The sequence below is a fragment of the Staurois parvus genome, unplaced genomic scaffold (genome assembly GCF_062004578.1).
Source record: "Staurois parvus isolate SC_StPar_1 unplaced genomic scaffold, SC_StPar_1.0 ptg000648l, whole genome shotgun sequence".
NCBI classification, from domain to species: domain Eukaryota; kingdom Metazoa; phylum Chordata; class Amphibia; order Anura; family Ranidae; genus Staurois; species Staurois parvus.
Window position 1 is genome coordinate 2221288 of NW_028318444.1, and position 23381 is coordinate 2244668.

The following is a 23381-nucleotide window of genomic DNA, read 5'->3' on the forward strand; positions in this document are numbered from 1 at the left end:
TCCAGTCACATATTTTTAAGGCTTCATGTATCTCTGGTCCAAGTCGCTATAATTATGAGAAGTATATCCAAGATAAGGAGGCCTCCACTATCAAGTTACCTCCAGAGAACCATGTGATAGACAATACAACGTAGGTACACAAAGTCGTGGGAGCTACTAATCACATCCCATATGCTGTGGCCAGTTTTGAAGGTTACAGCTCCCTTAAGTTGACATGACAAAAGGGTTCAATAGTAAAGCAGGGTATAAGTCTTATAAGTCTCAAGCGGTCAATGAATATAAGGCGCATACTGTGTGTGTATATGTATATATATATGTGTGTGTGTGTGTATATATATATATATATATATATATATATATATATAAACCAGTCAGATGGTACTGATGACATTAACTACTGATTCCTTACAAGGGGCTTTAATACTTCATTATAAGAAAGGACTCTTCATCACGTTGCATCACTCCTTGCCAGGTTGTGAGCATATACTTTTAATTAGAGAATTGGCCATTTCAAAATGATTGATATTTATAATACTTGATGCCTTATATGCACTGGCCGCTTGAGAAAACTGTAGCATGACTTCTATGAATAGTGCAGCTGGGTGGAACAGGTGGGCATAGTGGGGTACTCTTGCTGAGAACCGCTTAGTCCTGTTAACCCCTGTCCCACCAGAAGATTACAGCAGTGGGGGGGGGGTGCACAAATGAGACTGTGCACAAGAGGCACATCTCACTGAAGGCATGCGATATCCCTTGTGATATTTTATTTTTTTGTCTTAGGTAAACTTCAACTATTAATAGTTACTTAAAAAAAATAACTGTGGTTTTTGTCTGCTAATTGTTATATTGAGCACATTATTAGTTGCTGGATAAAAGATTGCAGTTTTGCATTTTAATTTCATTTCAGAAATCCTCTCCTAAAGGGATGTTTGTATTGTAGCATACCTTAAGATGCTATCATAGTCCTTTGTACTAACAACTTTCTGGACATCGTTTAACTAGGTGCAGAAATACTAGGCAAGTCAGTTCGCATCATATTCTCCACTCTGGGAGTGTGCATATTCTATGCTATCGGATACATGCTGCTGCCACTGATAGCGTTCTTCATTAGAGATTGGCGAATGCTTCTGCTGGCCCTCACTATTCCTGGATTGTTCTGCATTCCTCTGTGGTGGTAAGTTTAGCCCTTGCTGGCCATTTTTGTATAAGTGATATTTGCTCATTATCGGCATTTGGATTTCTTTTGGTTATATCAGTGTGTAGCCAGCATTATTGTTTTTTTGGGGGGTTTTTTAAGCTAGACTTTACATCTGATTTTAATGTTATCAACATTCTTCATACTTATTATTTTTAATATTGAAATATACAATCATTTTCTAAATGAGGCAATTTTTGTTATAATTATACAGTGTCGCATGTTTTCAGTGCAGCACAGTATTGCTTAGATATTATTTAAAACTGTTATAAGACATCATAAGACATGTCCACCAGATGAATCATTCTTTGTTCAAATAATTGATCCTTTACATTTTATTTAAAAAAAAAAAAAAAAACTTCATAAGAGGTAGTATTAAGGCTCAACTGTAGATGTTTTTGAGTAGAGCAGGATTAGAATCTGCCATGTTTTTATTACTTTCTTGGTCCACTTTGTAAAGATGTAAAGATTTCCCCTCACTTTCTCTGTCAGTGATACCCTGACACACAGGTTTTTTATTGGGACAGAAAATGAGAGGAAATCTCAGCAAAGGTACAGTAAGGAGAATCTGACAGAGTCAAATTATTCCTTATTCTGACTACTTATTACCACAACCCCAAATCTAAAAAAGTTGGGACACTGTGTAAAATCTATATAAAAACAGAATGGAACTATTTGTAAATCTGCTAAACCCATATTTTATTCACAGTAGAAAACAGAAAACATATCAAATGTTTAAACTCAGAAAATGTACCATTTTAAGAAAAAAATGTCATTTTGAAATTGATGGCAGCAACAGGCATATTCTTCCAGTGAGCACCCAGGAAGTATGAAGTGATTGACATGCATGTGTTCATTTAAACAGAACAGCAGCAGGTTAAACTCTGCAATGCAATTTGTTAAAATACTGGTAAAATATATCATTGACATTACACTTTAAGAAGTGAAAGGGTAGCTTCCAGGTGTACGCTATACAGAAGTGCATTGAATCTACTGGATAACCTTTGCATATATTTGCAAATGTTTGCAAAAGGAGACTTATGTTTTTAAAGAAATTTGTAGGTTGTAGCATGCAAGCATAATGCACCTGGAAATTACATAGGGCAACACATTTTTCAAGAGGCCTACTCTACATGTTCAAATAGTGCTGCATTGACCTTTAAATGAGGCCTTTTTGTCCCTGGAATACAAAATATGTCAGTTAATGTTAAAACGGTATACCTTCTTACTACTACTAAGATCAAACCGAGGCACACAGAAGACTTGAATAAATTACAACTCCAATTCCCTAAAAGTTGAGACGCTATGTAAATCTACATAAAAACAGGAATGCATTGATTTGCAATTATCATAAACCAATATTTTATTCACAATAGAAAACATATCAAATGTCTAAACTGAGAAAATGTACCATTTTAGGAAAAAATAAGGCAATTCTGAAATTGATGGAAGCAATGTATCAAAAACGCTGGGACAGAGCAACAAATAGCTGGTAAAGTATGTGGTACTAGCAAGGAAGAGCTAGAAGAACATTTTTCAACTACATGGGTTAATTAGCAACATGTCAGTAATCTGACTGGGTGTAAAAAGGGCATCTCAGAGAGTCAGAGTGTCTCAGAAATAAAGATGGGCAGAGGTTAACAAATCTGTGAAAAGCTGTGTCTAAAAATTGTCGAACAATTTTAGATAAGTGTTCCTCAATGTAAAACTGCAAATACTAAAATAATCATCTACAGTACATAATATCAGCAAAAGATTCCAAGAATATGGAGAAATCTCTGTGCGCAAGGCACAAGGCCAAAACGCAATATTGAATATACCTAGGTATTAGAGCAGCATATGCTCCCATCTAGATAACGTCTTTTTCAGGGAAGGCTTTGCATATTTCAGCAGGACAAAGCTAAATCGCATACTGCATCTAAGACAATAGCATGGCTTTGTATTAGAAGCGTTCAGGTGCTTAATTGGCCTGCTTGCAGTACAGACCTTTCACCAACTGAAAATATTTGGCGCATCATCGTATAGAAAAATACGATAAGACCCAGGACTGTAGAGCAGTTAGAATCCAATATTGGGCAAGAACGGTAAACCATTCCTCTCCTAAAACTCCAGCAACTGGTCTCCTCAGTTCCCAGATGTTTACAGAGTGTTAACACAGAAGGGATTTTATACAGTGGTAAACATGGCCCTTAACATTTTTTGAGATGTGTTGCTGAAGTCAATTTCAAAAGTACATTTTTTTTTTCCTTAAAATGGTACCTTTTCTCACTTTAAACATTTGATATGTTTTCTGTTTTCTATTGTGAATAAAAGATATGCTTATGATACTTACAAATCATTGCATTCTGCAGTTATGTAGATTTTACACAGTGTCCCAACTTTTTTGGAATTGAAGTTGTATTTGTGTCTGCCACGGGGATAATCTCCCTGGAAGCTGAGAGGATAATAAAAAAAAACCTAACAAAGGTATTAACTCTTCCCCACATTACCAGAACTAAAACAGTTGAAGATTAAACAGATTTGTGGTTTTCTACAGATTTCCGTTAATAGAATCGGGACAAAAAAAAGTTTTAAAATGTTTTTTTTTTTTAATTGGGTAATTATGAAATATTTTATGACTAATTTGAATATTTTATCCAGCCAGCAGACTGGATATCTTGTCTACCTTTTACATTTCCTCTGTCTCTCTCACTAATGTTGTGCCTCATTGCCAATTTGCACAGCAGTATTTCGTCCCTTATATCATGGCTCTGACTAAAGTTTCAGTTAGACTATGAAAGCCTCCAGTGCTGTGGTGTGTCTTTGGAGAACATGTAGTGCTCCAGAAATAATTTGTCATGTATTAAACGTTTTGTAAGTGCAAGTATACAAAACAGCAAGACATCACAAAATGTATAACCTGTACAAAAATAGAATATAAAATTGACACAAAACCTTTCTAATTTTTAAATGAAGACATTTCTTATAAAAATAACCAATCATGTTGCATGCCTCAACACCACACGGCATCTACTGTGCTGTATGCTCTGTTCTGACTCACTCCCTGTTTACACCTCTTTTCCTATATAAAGGCTGCAAATTCCCTGCAGCAGGTACTGTGTGCTAAGATTCGATCAATTTATCTCCTATGCTGCAATCTTTATTCAGTTGGGAATGAAAAGCTAGTCAGCATTTGATTGGTAAAATCTGAATTACTAATAGGCAGTTTTTTGAATGTGCGGCACTAATGCTACATGAATGCACTAAATTAACAGAGAACTCCAATATAACCTAAAATCTAAGTGTCTAAGGGCTCGTTCACTCTTGCCATACGCCCCTATAGTGTTTGACAGGCATTTGGGAATCGGTTTTAACGCTCCCCAAACGCCCTATGTGCATTTTTGAGGCATTTGATAGGTGTTTGCCAAGTGTTAAAACCACACCACAAATGCCTATAATGCAGTTTAATGGTATTAATGCTTCTCAAATGCCCCACAAATGCCCGCCAGGCGTTTGGGGAGCATCACCATAGACTTGAATGGGAGGCTTCAACTCCTTCTGACTTGACATGAGGTGTCAGTTTTGCCTCAATGCGATGCTAACGCTTCAGTGTGAACAGCACTGTGTGCTGCCATGTGTAGAATTTTCATAGGCATTTTAGGAGCATTAAAAACGCTTCCCAAATACCTGTCTAACGCCTGCTAACAAAGCTAGTGTGAACTTAGCCTTATGTGTAATCCACTGAATAATAACAGCAACTCCACCTGAATTCTTATGGGGCAAAGTTTATCCACAACAGATCTCCACCCATAGAGTATTCACATAAAACGCCATATTGTTAAAAAAAACAAAAAATTGCAGTCTCTTCAAAAATCAAATGTACTCCCACTTTGCTTCTTGGATCTAATACTACTCAGGTCCAAAATAGCCCTTTTAATATACAGTTGTGTTCAAAATAATAGCAGTCAGACATCACTAACCTGATCAATCACTGTTTTTGGTAGAAATGATATTTCTACATGGCAAATAATTTACTAGCAGGTGTAGTAGAGTAATAGAAATCCAACAGACCCAACAGTCATGACATGCATGCTGCTGATTCTGTGTAATTGAATCACTAATTGAAAGGGGCATGTTCAAAATAATAGCAGTGTGGAGTTCTATTAGTGAGGTCATTCATTCTTTGAAAAACAGGTGGCAATTATTGCCCTTATTTAAGGAAGGAAGGCAGCAAATGTTGCACATGCTGGTTACAGTGCATTTCTCTCTGAAATTCTGAGGAAAATGGGTCATTCCAAACATTGTTCAGAAGAACAGCGTACCTTGATTAAAAAGTTGATTGGAGAGGGGAAAACGTATAAAGAAGTGCAGAAAATGATAGGCTGCTCAGCTAAAATGTTCGCAAATGCTTTAAAATGGCAACCAAAACCTGAAAGACGTGGAAGAAAGCGAAAAACTACCATTCGAATGGATAGAAGAATAGCCAAAATGGCAAGGACTCAGCCAACAATCAGCTCCAGGAAGATCAAAGAAGGTCTAAAGTTACCTGTGAGTACTGTTACAATTAGAAGACGCCTATGTGAAGCCAAGCTATCTGCAAGAAGCCCCCGCAAAGTCCCACTGTTGAAAAAAAGACGTGCTAAAGAGGTTACAATTTGCCAAAGAGCACATTGACTGGCCTAAAGAGAAATGGTGCAACATTTTGTGGACTGATGAAAGTAAGATTGTTCTTTTTGGGTCTAGTGGCCGGAGACCGTTTGTCAGACGACCCCCGAACACTGAATTCAAGCCACAGTACACTGTGAAGACAGTGAAGCATGGTTGCGCAAGCATCATGATATGGGGATGTTTCTCATACTACGGTGTTGGGCCTATTTATCGCATACCAGGGATCATGGATCAGTTTGAATACATCAGAATACTTGAGGTAATGCTGCCTTATGCTGAAGAGGAAATGCCCTTGAAATGGGTGTTCCAACAAGACAACGACCTCAAACACACCAGTAAACGTGCAACATCTTGGTTCCAGACCAACAAGATTGACGTTATGGAGTGGCCAGCCCAATCCCCGGATCTTAATCCAATAGAAAACTTGTGGGGTGACATCAAAAATGCAGTTTCTGAGGCAAAACCAAGAAATAGAGAAGAACTGTGGAATGTAGTCCAATCATCCTGGGCTGGAATACCTGTTCACAGGTGCCAGAAGTTGGTTGACTCCATGCAACACAGATGTACAGCAGTTCTCAGAAACAGTGCTTATACAACTAAATATTAATTAAGTGATTCAAAGGAAAGCAAAATCTTCAAACATTTTTCAGTTTATATAGTGAATGTTTGAGTTTGTAAAGAATACAAACACTGCTATTTTTTTGAACAGTCTAATATTCACTTTTCTTCAATTTTTTTTAGAGGAACAACACAAATTTGATATATTTTTCTTCATGTTTTGATTTGGAATAGAATGTGTAGTGTTCCCAATGCATGTGTGTGTATGGAAATGAAAGCTGTTAGAAGGATTTTGAGCTTTATTCATTTTTTTCAACACACTGCTATTATTTTGAACACAACTGTATATCGTTCAGATGCAGTCTCTCTATTAGATGGACATCCTCCCAGCTCTCAGGTCAACAATGTTCCGCCATTCCAGGCAGGCTATGCTCCGAAATAAGTAATAACAAAAATATCCTAGTGCTTTCTGTACATGTACGTTTACCCTCTAATGTGAGACCCACTTCATTCTGTAAGTCCAATATGAACTAATTCTCATCCAATAGTAAATGCGATCCATCTCTTGAAATGCCATTCATTCTTATAATCCTAGTTTTGCAGCGTGCACTCTCACTTTTAAGAATTGGACCTCAGCTGTCTTGTAGTTCTGTAACACATGTAAACACCACATTCAGGGCTTCACTGGTCTCCACTCAATGATGCCTATTTCCTCCAATTTCCCAAAACAACCTATCACAAAGCAAATCACAAAAAACAAAATTGTTCTTTCTTAGCAATGATATTTATTAAGAAAAAGAACAAAACTATTCTCAGAGAAAAAAAAGGTACAGCTCCTGGCGCTTCCTCCACTACTGTGGCTATCTCTGCTTGCTGTGTCTTTCTCCGCTCAGTGACTCTTGGGACTGACGTCAGGGGCATTTTGATGTCACCAATGGAAGTGGTCCTAGAAGATTCTAGAAGCAGGGTGAGAGTATAGAATAGACTGCAGTTTACGTTGTTTTATTATGAATATCCAACTGTTGGCAGAGATTCTTTGTGGATAAACTTTACCATATTAGCAATAAGCAAGAGGTTCACATCCATATTTTTTTTCACATTAAGGAAAAGTGGACATTCATTCAATCACAAAATCTTTCACATTTTATTTTAGGTGGAGTTACCATTGTTAATGAGTGGATTACATATTACACTTTTAGATAAGCCTTTAGGTTACAGTATATTGCGTTTTTTTTAGTTAATTTAGTGCACACATGTAGTACTAGCTCTGCACATTTTAAATATGTCTGATTTCAGCTGGAGATGACATGTTAGGTCAGTGACTATGTAGCTGAATGCCTTTAACACCAGTGATAGTGATATCCCTGCCCCTCCAATATCAGAAGAAATCCACTTCATATGCGTACTTGTGTTGGAAACTTTTTTTGCCTAGTTAGGTAATGCATACCCTTGAGGTATGTAGCATAACTGTTTTCTTTTTCAAACACGTGTTAAAATCTGTATTTTTTCCTAGAAAAGAACATAAACCCCCTAAACAATTATATATTTTCTGAAAGCAAGGACCCTGTAGATTAAATGTTTATTAAATTAATATTTTAGGAAAAATGACACCTAAATGAATGTTATTGCACAAAAACACAACATAATACTCATTTATAAAATATCAAAAATGAGGTTGCGTAAACCTGTTGAGCCTTAAAATTGCATATGCTTGTGAAATAGCAGAAAACTACAGTACCCAAAATTTGTCTTTAAGTGACCCTTTAAAAGCTTTTGCAAGATTACAGTTTAGAGTTCATCATTAACTATGGCCCTAGATATATTCTCAATCTAACATTCACGGTGATTGCATTCGCAAGTGGCAAATGTGTGCGGGGTGATGAGGTTGCATTCAAATGTTTTTAATTTATTTTATCATAATTTTATTTTTTAAACAATTTTAATTTGTATTCCTTCTAACTTTATTATTATCACAAGGGGACTAACAAGCCTCCTATGTGATTGCATGAGTAGGTATAGGTTTTCGATTTAAAGACATCAGGGGTCTATTAGACCCCAGATGTCTCCCCTGACTCCTACTCTAGTCATTCAACCACAGGACTGTGTGTGATCTGCTATTTCAGCCAAGGAGTTTGAAGGCTCATTTACATCAAGTGCTTTTGGACTTTGCTAATCAGGCTTGCCAAGTGCAGTCCAATCAAATAGACAAGGCAAATGGACTTTTTCCTATTAGTTTAGCTCACACCACCATGATGTGATGGTATGTGCTGAAAAAAGTACTGCAGCAGTACTTTTTTGAGTGCAGTGTGAAACAATACCATCCATTGCATTGTCCATTCACTGTAGCTGATAGAACTGAACTAACTTTTTTTTTAGATTGAAAGTGCTAATGAGCAGGGCCCTCTGTTTCCTACTGTATTAACTTGTAATTGTACTGTCTGCCCTTATGTTGTAAAGTGCTGCGAAAACTGTTGGTGCTATATAAATCCTGTATTATGAAAATAATACTGTGGTCCCCCAAAGGAACATGAGTGGCATGGAGTAAGTTGTGGCACCTTCTCAATGTAGTAAAAGTGTAAAGCCACTGAGATCATTTTAACTGAAAAGCTGGAAACTGCCTGAAAAAAATGCCAGGTTTTAACCATTTGGATCCAAGACCCTTTATATACATGGCCTATGAACTTGTGCATAAATAACAGCATACTCGGTGTTTTTGACTCCCCAACCTACCTGTAAGCACATTCCTTCCTTGCCACATTTGGGTGGAGTTATTTTCTGCTTGTCTAGCTACAATAGTATATCGCTCATGGTTCACCATTTACCATGCCTGGGTCATTAGCTTTTAATAATTCTCCAAATTCTAATACACATCAGTTTTGTAGGGTTAAACAGTGATGTATTGAAATAGCATGTTTTTTCTGTGTTAAATAATTTATTATATATGTAAGAAACAAATGGCACACAAACACTATCCATTAAAAGTTATTTTGGGGATTTTAAGTTGCTGATCTCATGAATGGCAACTTCAGGAAATGTAGACAATTATTATTTTTACCCTCAAGATGGCGCTGCTGTAACAGCAGTCACAGGCCATATTATCTGCTTCCAAATAGCTGGATGTGATGAGAACATTATTAAATTAAATATAAAATAAAAAATGATCAAAACAAAATACTGTTTAGTATAAATAACAAACTACTATTTCAGTCTCATTCATCTCTTTGTTCTGATATCCCGTTTTTGTGTGAAGATGATAGAATCAGAATCCATAAAATCATAATTTGTAAATTGGTAGCCTGTTATTGTAAAAACAAAAAGGCATATATATGGGACAATCACCTATAGAACTGGCATACAAAAGTGTTTCTGTTTTCTACTCACACCATTGGATGGTGAAGTCCAGCCAGCGTATACGACTTTTCTTCATGTAAATGTTTGGAAAAGGTATCTCCAGCAATCATAGATGCGGAGATCATTGTCCAGTCGTACTACCATTACCAAGATGAACAACTGAAGGTGTTGAGGACAGGATAGCAGCTTCAAGTTCATGGTTGTCCTTTAGCCCTGAGTAGTAATGTTGGAGCTCTTAAAATCGTGTTGCAGAACTCATGTACAAGATATATGAATTAAGAATCATGCACTGACAACCAGTTTCCGTGAAGCTGAAACTCCTTGCTAGTTGATCTCTGGGACAGCAGCTTGCTTGGAGCCAGTGTACCTAAAGCTGGCATTTTTGTCTCTATTAGTGTTAAGCCACCTGGTAATTCCTCATCTCCTCATTCCTTCATATCTCAGAAATGATATTAATGAGAGTTCTGCCCTTGAGTTCCTGGGATTTTTAGTGTGTTTTTTTGTTTTTTTGTTTTGGTTTTTTTTTTTTTTTTTTAGTGGAGACTGAGCAGGGTCTGGAACATACAAAAGTATGAGGGTAAATCCCAGACTACCAGGTGGGTAAGAATTGATTTGGTAAAATTTGGCAGGGAGATATCTGTGATGGTTTGTAAATCCTAACCACTAAACCACTAAAACGACTTTCTTCCTTTTGTAGTACAACTTTGAACGTTCACAACTTACTTGCAGGCTTCTGCATGGGTTGTGACCCTCAGCATTGATTTTATGAAGTACTTTCAGTGATTTTACATAACATTTTCTCTTGCTGATGTTTGCTTCACCTCATTTAACATTTTGTTGCAGGATTATCCCAGAGTCACCACGATGGCTGCTATCCCAAGGCAGAATTACAGAAGCTGAAGATATAATTAGGAAAGCAGCCAAGAAAAATGGCATAACAGCTCCAGAAATAATATTCAGTGTATCTGAGGTATCCTCCATGACTGTACACCATATTGTATAATATATGCCATTGTGTTAGCCTGTTATCTTTTCTTTTTATGTAGTGTGCATTTACTGTAGGCAGCAGCTACAGGCACCACAATGTATCCGTACTTTGCTTGGCACATGCTCACTGGCATACCCCGATCCCGCTGTGTCACAGTCAGAGTGGACATAGTGGATCACATCGCTTGGTACTGGGAGCTGCTGGGGTATCTTTTGATCGCAATGACCAATCATAACGATCACATGATTGCAGTGTAAGCAAAACTGTCATGAAAAGCTTCCATTCATGGCAGCTTGTATACTATTCTGATGCTATGATTGGCCAACAGCTATCACATAGTTGTCAAGGTCCTACCTTTTCCCTGAGGTTATGTTACTCCATGTGCTGGCGTCCATCTTGGATTCTGCTGTGCATGGTGGGAATCCTTTTATGCCTTCAGGTCTCTGAGGTCCATCCCCCAGAGGGGTGTGGCTGATAACATATAAGCCTGTGGCCCGCACATGCTCTTTGCACTTGTGTCTTGGTCTTGGTACAGCTCTGTGTATACGCTCGTGACTCTTCTGGTATTTGACTCGGCTTGTGACCTGACCATTCTCTGTGTTTTCCTTCGATCTGACCCTCCATTGCTGAACCCGGCCCGTGACCTGTTATTCTCTGTCTACTGTTCTGTACCGTTTTGTCCCGTTGTTGTCGACCCGGCTTGCCTGACTACGCTATTGTCATTCTCACCAGCTACACGCTATTGGCGGTGGCCATTACCGCAGCCGGGGTGTCTCGGGGGCCGCGACCTGGTTCCTGGCTGCGTCAAGTCCATCCCCACCATCAGGGGCCCTGGAGAAGGGCAGCCTGGGACTTAGACTCCGCGCCCTGAGGGACTTCGGTCTGTTGGTGGTGGTTGTCGTCAGCCAGTGCGTTACCCTGCCACTAGGCCTACCTGTCCGTTCCACAGCCCTGCCCTGACAATAGTACCTGGCAACCTGTACCATGTGATTAGCTGTAGCCAATCACAGCATCACAATAGTAAGCAAATTGTCATGAATGAAAGCCATTTGTGACAGTTATATTGCTTATAAAAGCAATCATCACTGTTATAAGCAATAACACCCCCCCCCCTCCCCCCCAGAGTAGCATAGTATACTGTTATAAGCGAAAATCAAACAATTTTTTTTTTTTTTTTTTGTTTACATGCTGTCACCAGGCAGTTTCCCTGATCATGGCCACACCAGACATATGATGACGCTGTACTGCACTGTTAACAGTATGTAAACAAAAAAAGTGAAAAAAACTAATTTTATTTAATTTCATTCTTGCAAAATACTGTGACCAAAAAATTACAACGTCAAAAAACTCTCCATGCCTCTTACTAAATACCTTGGAGCTTCTACTTTCCAAAAACTTGGCATTTGGGGAGTATTTGTACTGTTCAGACATTTTAGTGCCTCAAGAAATTAGAACATCATGAATTATCAATTTTCATATATACAGTGGGGATCGAAAGTTTGGGCACCCCAGCTAAAAATTTGTATTAATGTGCATAAAGAAGCCAAGGAAAGATGGAAAAATCTCCAAAAGGCATCAAATTACAGATTAGACATTCTTATAATATGTCAACAAAAGTTAGATTTTATTTCCATCATTTACACTTTCAAAATAACAGAATACAAAAAAATGGCGTCTGCAAAAGTTTGGGCACCCTGCAGAGTTAATATCTTGTACTGCCCCCTTTGGCAAGTATCACAGCTTGTAAACGCTTTTTGTAGCCAGCCAAGAGTCTTTCAATTCTTGTTTGAGGTATCTTTGCCCATTCTTCCTTACAAAAGTCTTCCAGTTCTTTGAGATTTCTGGGCTGTCTGTCACGCACTGCTCTTTTAAGGTCTATCCATAGATTTTCAATTATGTTGAGGTCAGGAGATTGTGAAGGCCATGGCAAAACCTTCAATTTATGCCTCTTGATGTAATCCCCCGTGGATTTCTAGGTGTGTTTAGGATCATTATCCATTTGTAGAAGCCATCCTCTCTTTAACTTCAGCTTTTTCACAGATGGCATCAAGTTACCATCCAAAATTTGCTGAAATTTTATTGAATCCATTTTTCCTTCTACTCGTGAGATGTTCCCTGTGCCACAGGCTGCAACACAACCCCAAAGCATGATTGATCCAACCCCATGCTTAACAGTTGGAAAGAGGTTCTTTTCATTAAATTCTGTGCCCCTTCTTCTCCAAACGTACCTTTGCTCATTCCAGCCAAAAAGTTCAATTTTAACCTCATCGGTCCACAGAACTTGTTTCCAAAATGCATCAGGCTTGTCTATATGTTCATTTGCAAAGTTAAACGATGATTTTTGTGGTGAGGACGTAAAAGAAGTTTTCTTCTGATGACTCTTCCATGAAGACCATATTTGTACAAGTATCTCTTTATAGTGGAATAGTGTACCACAACTCCAGTGTCTGACAGATCTTTCTAGAGGAATGGTGCAGTCAAACGTGGGTTTTGAATTGTTTTTCTCACAATCCTGCGAGCTGTTCTGTCTGATATTTTTCTTGGTCTTCCAGATGTTGCTTTAACTTCCACTGTTCCTGATGACTGCCATTTCTTAATTACATTCCGACAGAGGATATTGACATCTGAAAACGCTTTGCTATCTTCTTATAGCCTTCTCCAGCTTTGTGAGCATCAACTATTTTCAGTTTCAGTTTTCTAGACAACTGCTTAGAAGAACCCATGGTGCTGATTGTTGGGGCAAGGTCAGATGAGTCTGGGCATTTAAAACCTTTGAGATTGACATAACCTGGTCTTCCCAGACGATGATTGAGAACAATCCATGACACTGGCAGGTCTCAGCTTTGCAAAGGGGGCAGTGCATGCTATAAATTCTGCAGGGTGCCCAAACTTTTTCAGACACCATTTTTTTGTTTTCTGTTATTTTGAAAGTGTAAATGATGGAAATAAAATCTAACTTTTGTTGACATATTATAAGAATGTCTAATCTGTAATTTGATGCCTTTTGGAGATTTTTCCATCTTTCCTTGGCTTCTTTATGCACATTAATACAAATTTTCAGCTGGGGTGCCCAAACTTTCGATCCCCACTGTATATATATATATAGAGATTTGAATTTTTTTTTCTACCTTTTCAATATATTTTTTTGTTTGTTTATAAAGCAAACTATGAAATACTCAGCGATGATTAACCACTAGCCTACAGGGCACTTATACCCCCCTTCCTGCCCAGGCCAATTTCCAGCTTTCAGCGTTGTTGCACTTTGAATGACAATTGCGCGGTTATGCAACACTGTACCCATATGAAATTTTTATTATTTTTTTGTGACAGAGCTTTATTTTGGTGATATTTAATCACCTCTGGGTTTTTTATTTTTTCTTAAACCAAAAACCACTGAAAATTTTGAAAAAAAAAATTTTTTTTTCTTAGTTTTTGTTATAAGATTTTGTAAACGAGTGATTTTTCTCCTTCACTGATGTGTGCTAATGATGCTGCAGTGATGGGCACTGATAGGCTGCACTGATGGACACTGATAGGCTGCACTGATGGACACTGATAGGTGGCACTGATGGGCATTGACAGGCATCACTGATGGGCACTGAAAGGCAGCACTCATATATGGCACTGATAGGCAGCACTGGCTGGCACTGTTAGGTGGCACTGATAGGCGACACTGATGCACACTGATAGGCGGCACTGACTGGCACTGATAGGTGGCTCTGATTGGCAGCACTGATAGGTGGCACTGACTGACATTGATAGGTGGCACTGATGGGTGACACTGAAAGGCAGCTTAGATGGGCACTGATATGTGGCATTGATGTGCACTGGTAGGTACTGAAATGTGGCACTGATGGACACTGGCAGGTGGCATGAATGGGCACTGACAGCTGGCACTGATGGACACTGGCAGGTGGCACTTCTGGGGCTACACTGATCATCAGTGCTCTGATGATCTGTGTACATGTCCCCTCCGAAGAATGCCAATTACCGGATCTCCTCTCCTCTCGAGCTGTCAGCGTGACAGCTCGTGAGGAGAGAAATGCAGATAACCGGCATTTCCTTGCTTACATGTGATCAGCTGTGATTGGACACAGCTGATCACATGACCGAGCTGACATCTTCAGCTCTTTCCGTGCATCGGCGATCCGCTGTGTCCGAGGGATACAGCGCACCGCCGATCGCCGTGCTCTCCCGGAGTCGCGCATGTGCGGTTAGAATTGGAGGACGTCTTATGATGTCCTCCCGGAACGAGAGAACCGCCTTGCACCCGTCATTGTACTATATGGCAGGCAGGAGGTGGTAAATACCTCCAAAAGAAAGCCCTATTTGTCTGAAACAAATTATATAGATTTTATTTGGTTACAATGCTGAATGACCTAGCAATTGTCATTTAAAGTAGCACAGTGCTGAATAGTAAAAAATGTCCTGGTCATGTAGGGGGTAAAACCTTCCAGAGGTCAAGCGGTTAAATAGGTTGTGTAAACAAGCAATAAGCTTAAGTTTAACACAAAAAAAAAAGACACTGTGATCCAGATGTAGTATAAAACCTTAAAGTGATTGTAAACCCTCACCTTGTAAAACAACGCATTCAGTTTAAAATAGAAACGAAAGGTAAAACAATTGTGTGTGTATATATATAAAAAAACATTATATATACCGCTTCCCCCTTTAAGGGGAAGAGCAACATCAGTACACTAATCTTCCCAGTGAATGGCTGTGCAAGGTGGGGTGTCAGGACAAGTCTGATCATTAGAGGAAAGCAAGCTGATATCCCAGCATAGCTAGAGAACTGACCATGGTGTGTTCTCCTGCTTAGTGTGAGTTTTTAATAGGAAAGCAGAGGGGCTGGCAGGAACACCAGGAATTTCACACAAAGAAAGCAATACAAAGAGAACAGGATACTTTTTCCTAGAAGTGCAAGGTACAGCAGGCACATATCAGGAATATGAAATGTTGGGTTTGCATACTCCATTTCATGCTGCAGGTAGTATTTGATGCCATCTAATCTGCTGCTGAGCATCAAACATGGATCCACATTGTGGTGATTGGAAGTAGACATCCAGCACAATACACATGCATTTGAACTGTTTTACGTGACAAAATATTTGTAATTTTGTGATTCACACACTTGTGCTACACAGTATTGAAGAGTGGTGACACCACTGTTCAGTATTGCTGGTTCCTTCATCACATGCATGGTAATATAATCTTCCTTTTTAATATGGAACTTTGATGGACTAAAATTCAAAGTAGCTTGTTGTGACACACTCTGTCATTGTGTAGAGGTGCACATGATTGGATAGAGCATGGTTCATTCTGTAGAGGGTCTCTGAACAGGTGTGAGACTAATTGTCAGGTGGGAGTAGTCCCACAAAAGGGAATCGGGCTATACCACCAGTGAGCCGTTGCTGCGGAGGGTAGTATGTAAGTGCAGACACACAAGGGTGTGAGTGTCCTGGCCTTATACACAGGTGCCTTGATCGGACTGATGTTGGATGAAAGATGAGTGGGCCAATGTATTGCATAGAGAGAGATGGTGCTTGAACAGGCTGACTCCTGAGAGGAAAGCTTTCAGTCTGAGATGAAACACACCAATTATCCAGGAGGCTGACATATTGTTTGTCCTGGTATGATGCTGAAACCTCCTGTAAAACCAAACCTGGTGTAAAGGTCCTTTTTGTTCCTGGAAAGATCTCCATTTGGAGTGACATACCAAAGTGTCTATGTCAAAGCATTGTCAATAACCTGTCACAGGCATTGCTGTGCCATACTGGTTAAGTTGTTAGGGGGCAAGTTTTGGCTTAATGTGATATTAACCAGTTGCCTACCGGACACTTATACCCCCTTTCTTACCAGGTAAATTTTCAGCTTTCAGAGCTGTCGCACTTTGAATGACAATTGCGTGGTCATGCAACATTGTACCCATATGACATTTTTATCCTTTTTTTTCACACAAATAGAGCTTTCTTTTGGTGGTATTTTTATTTTTTTGCGCTATAAACAAAAAAAGTGCAACATTTTACAACAGAAACATAGAAAAACTTTTTTTTTTGCATATTTTTTGCTAACAGGTAATTTTTCTCCTTCACTGATGTACGTTGATGAGGCTGCACTGACTGGCGGCACTGCTGGGCACTGATTGGCGGCACTGCTGGGTACTGACTGGCGGCACTGGCTGATGGCACTGCTGAGCTGCACTGATGGGCACTTGTGGACGGCGCTGCTGGGCACTTGTGGGCTGCACTGGTGGGTGGCACTGCTGGGCACCGATCATCAGGGCACTGATCATCAGTGCCCTGATGATTGCTGCCGATCCCTTCTCTGACAACTGACGGTTCTCGGCAGTACTTTCCTCACACTGTGACAGCATGAGGAAAGTGCAGCCGATAACCGGCACTTGCATTTCCTGGTGATCAGTGTGTCATTGGACACAGCTGAACACATGGTAAAAGGCCGCTGTGATTGGCCTTTTACCATATTATGTGATCAGCTGTGTCTGTAGGACATGGAGATAATGAAGATCACCGGGTGCGTGCCCCTGGAGAGCGTGTTCTGGGAGGACATCATATGACACCCTCCCAGAACTGGCCAGCCACAGTGAAGCCATTATTTGGCTATCTGTGGTCGGCAAGTGGTTAAAGGCAATTTTAAAAAAAAATAACAAACGTGTTAAACTTACCTGCTCTGTGCAGTGGTTTTGCACAGAGCAACCCCAACCCTCCTCTTCTCTAATCCCGTGCTGGTGGCCCCTCCCTCCTGTCCAATTCCCCTAGAACAAGCAGCTTGCTATGGGTGCAGCCAAGCAGGCTCGCTCCCGAACCGCTGCTCTGCGTGTTCATTCACACACAGAGCCATAGCTCGGCTCTGTCCCCTCTTTTTTTAAGTGGCTCACTGGCTGTGATTAACAGCTGCGGGAGCCAATTGCTCCTGCTGCTGTCTCGGCCAATGAGGAGGGAGAGTGCCCGGAGAGTCGAGACTTTCATGCTCATCACTGGATCGCGGGGAGTCTCGAGTAAGTATTCGGGGGGCTGGGGAGGCTACTTCTTACCAAAGTTTTTTTACCTTCATCCATGAAGTTAAAAAACCTTGAGCCTTTACAAGCACTTTAAACGAAGTATAGTAAAATCTGTACAGTAAACCTATGTAAGTAGCAACATGCTTGACTTCACAGTGTTAAAAGCCTCTCAGCCCTTAACCCTCTCACAATAAGATTTAATGCAAACTGGGCTTTAGATACTCGTATTTTCATGCTGGCAGAAGGCACAGGTACTTCGTTCAGCCCTGCTGCTGGTAGCCTGTAAAACTCTGAGAGGCTGCTGTGGCTGAATGGTGCACCAAGTGGTAGTAACGTCTAGGGCAGTATGCACCCAGGGACTAATGTCCGCAACGCAGACTTCTTACACACTACTGCAGAACCTGTGCATTGTTCATCTGGCTGCATAGCAATGGTTCTAAAGTAGCTGCCTGTGTGATTACACACTAAATCCATTTTCTCATCACTCTTCTGGTTACTTTTCTGTGAAATCAGCTCAGTTAATTGGGCTTATCTAATGTGTATACAGTAAATACTAGTGTGGCATACTTTGAAAAGCATGCTGGTGACTACTTTTTTACAAAACCTTTAACTTAATTTATACCAATAAAAGGACCTTTGCTTGCATTGCATATTTTCTTGGTTATAAGAGACTGTATTCAGACATAGTTGTACAAATATATTTTATTTCAAAACCCTGACAAATATGGTAGTGTTCCATGTCTCTTGGCATACATAAGTAAGACTTCAAATTTGTTTCAATACCTAGGAATCTTTTGGCAGCTGACATTTATTGTGGTTCCATACCATGTTTTTACATTGCAGTATTCCACCACAGCCCCATTGGGATTGTGAAGGCTGTTTGTTTTTTCCATTTGTTAGGAAATGCTGAAATTTGCAGTCTTTTTATATGGAATGTGGCTTTATATAGTTACGGTATATTACATACGGAAAGTAAAGTGTGTGCTTTCAGACATTACACATTTTTTCTAGTTTATGCTTTATTTGTTTATTTGTAGTTAAAGTTATATATTCTTTATATGACTAAAAACTCCCAGAGAATATTGCACATTTACATAGTTACATAGTTTGGCTGAAAAAAGTCCATCCAGTTCAACCATAAAGAAAATGTTATACTGTAATTCTATACCCACAGTTGATCCAGAGGAAGGCAAAAATAACCCAGTAAAGCATGATCCAATTTGCTCCTGCATGGGAAAAAATTCCTTCCTGATCCCCCGAGAGGCAATCAAATATCCCTGGATCAACTTTACCTATAATTGTTAGTATCCAGTTTTATTATGTGTATCATTTAAAACCACTACCTCTGCAATCTACACAGCAAAAAACCTATGCATATAAGAAGGCCACTTTAAAGAGTAACTCTACTTTTGTTGAGAAAAAGAACAATCCTTACTGGTTGATCAATGTACATTGAATTATTCATCAGCAAACAAAGCTAGTTGATTTTAACAAACATTATTGCAGAGTCCTACCTTTATCTGTTCTGAAGAAAAAGCTGTTTTTTGTGTGTAAAGTGGATCTAAATGGGAGTGACTTTTTGACTATTATTCAGCGCTCTTAGCACAGTAAAGAGTGGATACCGTAAAGCTCCCGATACATACTTGCGATTGGGAGCTTTCCGATCATGTGACTGCCAATCACAGTGGTCACATGATTGGAATGCCCGTGTCCGCCTCCTGGTATTTGGAACCTGTGATGGGCAGGTGATAAAACATTGAGATAGAAAAAGGTTAGTTAACTTTTAATAACATTAAACTACAATATGTCTTGTATTGAAATTGTATGTGATTATATATATATACAGTGTATGTGTGTGTATATATATATATATATATATATATATATATATATATAATTATTTTTTGTTTGGTTTTTTTGTTTTGTTTTAATAAAAAAAGAAGCAAATTGTCCTACTACTGTTTTTTTTTTTTGACTGTTTGAGAAAAACAACATGAACATGGAGGAAACGTAGAAACTATATGAAGGCAGAGTGCTTTCTGTGATATCCTATGATCATGATCACAGTGCCACAAGGTCACAGTTTTTCTATTCTGTTACATAATTGTTATATAGGTCCCCAGTTAGAAACACTATGTAAAGACTTGCTTAAATATCTAGATGCCTTGCATTTAATTCTTCACTTTCTTGTTTTGTTTTTTCAGTTGCAAGATGTGAAGGACCAGTCTCACAAGCCTTACACCTTTTATGACCTAATTAAAACGACAAATATCCGTATTGTGACATTTCTATCAATTTTACTCTGGTGGGTAGCAAACTTGCATGTCATGATGAAGAATCTGCATTTACCACTGTAAAAATGTTAGCAAAGGATTTAGGAGTGAGCAAAGTGATGACTTCATCTGTTTGCTGCTGCTTTTTCATTGCCCATTCAGCAGAGTGGGCCGAGTCAGTGACCGAGATGTTTTTGTCACCAATTTGGCAATGCTGTTAAGAAGGAGATTCCTGCACCTACTGGATCTGAGAACTAAACAATTTACAAATCTTTTAAGAGTTCAGACAATTCACAGTATTTCAACTGTGTATTTAGCTAATTACGTTGAGTTAAGCTTGAAAATATTGGGTAGTTACCCAAGTTCCATAATATAACTAACATACAAAATAGAGATGTTGATAGCTGGATTGAATTAATCATTAGAAAATATAGAGGTTATGATTATATTGTGTTGTGAAGGAGATATTAGCAGATGTTTAGTTTGTGCATCATTGCGTTCAATTACTTCTACAATTTGATTCACCTTTTTGTTGAATTCATTTTTGTTTATTTAAATTTTTTTCCAAAACCAAAAATAGCCACAGTATTTTCATGCAAGCTATTTATTGCATTGATATAGCTTAGTAGATTTATTTTATAATGTTTAAGACATTTTGCTGATTACCAGAGCAGCTTCTTTGGTACAGAAAGGAAAGAGCTACTTGGATATGCACAAAATTCAACAGTATAGAACTTTCAGTTGAATGTGACTACCTACTACTAGTTAATGTATACACTATATTGCCAAAAGTTTTGGGACGCCTGTCTTTACACTCACATGAACTTTAATGGTATCCCAGTCTTAGTCCGTAGGGTTCAATATGGAGTTGGCCCACCCTTTACAGCTATAACAGCTTCAACTCTTCTGGGAAGGCTGCCCACAAGGTTTAGGACTGTGTCTATGGGAATGTTTGATCATTCATCCAGAAGCGCATTTGTGAGGTCAGGCACTGATGTCTGACAAGAATGCCTGGCTCGAAGTCTCCGCTCTAATTCATCCCAAAGGTGTTCTATCAGGTTGAGGTCAGGACACTGCAGGCCAGTCAAGTTCCTCCACCGCAAACTGGCTCATCCATTTTTTTTTTTTGGTCCTTGCTTTGTTCACTGGTGTGCGGTCATGTTGGAACAGGAAGGGGCCATCCCCAAACTGTTCCCACAAAGTTGGGAGCATGTAATTGTCCAAAATGTCTTGGTATGCTGACACCTGAAGAGTTCCCTTCACTGGAACTAAGGGGCCAAGCCCAACCCCTAAAAAAAACAATCCCACACCGTAATCCCCCTTTCACCAAATTTTACACTTGGCACAATGCAGTCAGGCAAGTACCGTTCTCCTGGCAACCGCCAAACCCATCCATCGGTTTGCCAGACAGGGAAGCGCAATTGGTTACTCCAGAGAACATGTCTCCATTGCTCTAGAGTCCAGTGGCAGCGTGCTTTACACCACTGCATCCGACGCTTTGCATAGCACTTGGTGATGTAAGGCTTGGATGCAGCTGCTTGGCCATGGAAACCCATTCTATGAAGCTCTCTACGCACTGTAGTTGTGCTAATCTGAAGGACACACGAAGTTTGTAGGTCTTTAGCTACTGACTCTGTAGACAGTTGGCAACCTCTGCTCACTGTGCGCTTCAGCATGCGCTGACCCCGCTCTGTCATTTTTACATGGACTACCACTTCCTGGCTTAGTTGCTTCCACTTTGTATAATACCACTAACAGTTGACCGTGGAATATTTAGTAGCAAGGAAATTTCACGGATGGACTTATTGCACAGGTGGCAACCTATCATGGTACCATGCTTGAATTCCCCGAGCTCCTGAGAGTAATGCAGGCCATAGACGGGTCGAAAATCGGCCAATTTTTCTTTAAAAAAAACGAAAAATCGGTCTTTCAAGCGGCCGATGTTACCAGCAACGGTAAAAAAAATCGGCCGATTTTCATCCCGTCTACAGCCGGCAAAAAGTGTCCCTGCAGAGAGCTCCGCTATTTCTTTGACAGTTCCTTGACATTTATTGCGGTTGCAACAATGTATCTATTTGTAGCCATTTAGGATACAGATGTTTTTATTCGGAAACAAATAAATACATTGTTGCAACCGCTATAAATGTCAAGGAACTGCCAGAAGAAATAGCGGAGCTCTCTGCAGGGACACTTTTTGCCGGACTGGAATTCCTCTTCTTCTTCATCCTCTTCTTCTTCATCCTCTTCTTCTTCATCCTCTTCTTCCTCTTCTTCATCCTCTTCTTCTTCATCGTCATCCTCTTCTTCTTCTTCATCCTCTTCTTTTTCATCCTCTTCATCTTCTTCTTCATCCTCTTCTACTTCTTCTCCTTCTTCATCCTCTTCTTCTCCTTCTTCATCCTCTTCTTCTCCTTCTTCATCCTCTTCTTCTCCTTCTTCATCCTCTTCTTCTCCTTCTTCATCCTCTTCTTCTCCTTCTTCATCCTCTTCTTCTCCTTCTTCATCCTCTTCTTCGCCTTCTTCATCCTCTTCTTCCCTTCTTCATCCTCTTCTTCTTCTTTTTCATCCTCTTCTTCTTCATCCTCTTCTTCTTCATCCTCTTCATCCTCTTCCTCTTCATCCTCCTCTTCTTCATCCTCTTCTTCTTCATCTTCCTCTTCTTCATCTTCTTATTCCTCTTCTTCATCTTCTTCTTCCTCTTCTTTTTCTTCCTCTTCCTCTTCTTCCTCTTCTACTTCTTCCTCTTCCTCTTCTTCCTCTTCCTCTTCTTCCTCTTCCTCTTCCTCTTCTTCCTCTTCCTCTTCTTCCTCTTCCTCTTCCTCTTCTTCCTCTTCCTCTTCTTCCTCTTCTTCTTCTTCTTCCTCTTCTTCTTCTTCTTCCTCTTCTTCTTCTTCCTCTTCTTCTTCTTCCTCTTCTTCCTCCTCTTCCTCCTCTTCTTCTTCATCCTCCTCTTCTTCTTCCTCCTCTTCATCTTCTTCCTCCTCTTCATCTTCTTCCTCCTCTTCATCTTCTTCCTCCTCTTCATCTTCTTCTTCATCCTCTTCTTCTTCTTCTTCATCCTCCTCTTCTTCATCCTCTTCTTCTACTTCCTCTTCCTCCTCCTGCTCCTCCTCCTCCTGCTCCTCCTCCTCCTCCTCCTCTTCTTCCTCTTCCTCCTCTGCTTCCTCTTCCTCCTCTGCTTCCTCTTCTCCTTCTCCTTCTCCTTCTCCTCCTCCTCCTCCTCCTCCTCTTTCAGCACTTATATATTTTTTGGGGGGATTATTTAGCATTAGTTATCAATACCTTTCAATACAGTGTGGTCACTTTATATGTATTGTTATATCATTCCACCTACCTATTTAGTTTTTCATG

At 39.6% G+C, this 23381-nt stretch overlaps 1 protein-coding gene across 1 annotated transcript in view; it reads left to right on the forward strand.

The window, feature by feature from the left end:
* LOC149448912 (organic cation/carnitine transporter 2-like) overlaps nucleotides 1–23381 on the forward strand; it is a 97952-nt gene that overhangs the window by 60000 nt on the left and 14571 nt on the right. Inside the window, exons 4-6 of the mRNA XM_089694063.1 lie at nucleotides 1003–1174; nucleotides 10595–10721; nucleotides 19962–20062. Coding sequence (XP_089550189.1) covers nucleotides 1003–1174; nucleotides 10595–10721; nucleotides 19962–20062 — 400 coding nt within the window. The remainder of the gene's footprint in view (nucleotides 1–1002; nucleotides 1175–10594; nucleotides 10722–19961; nucleotides 20063–23381) is intronic.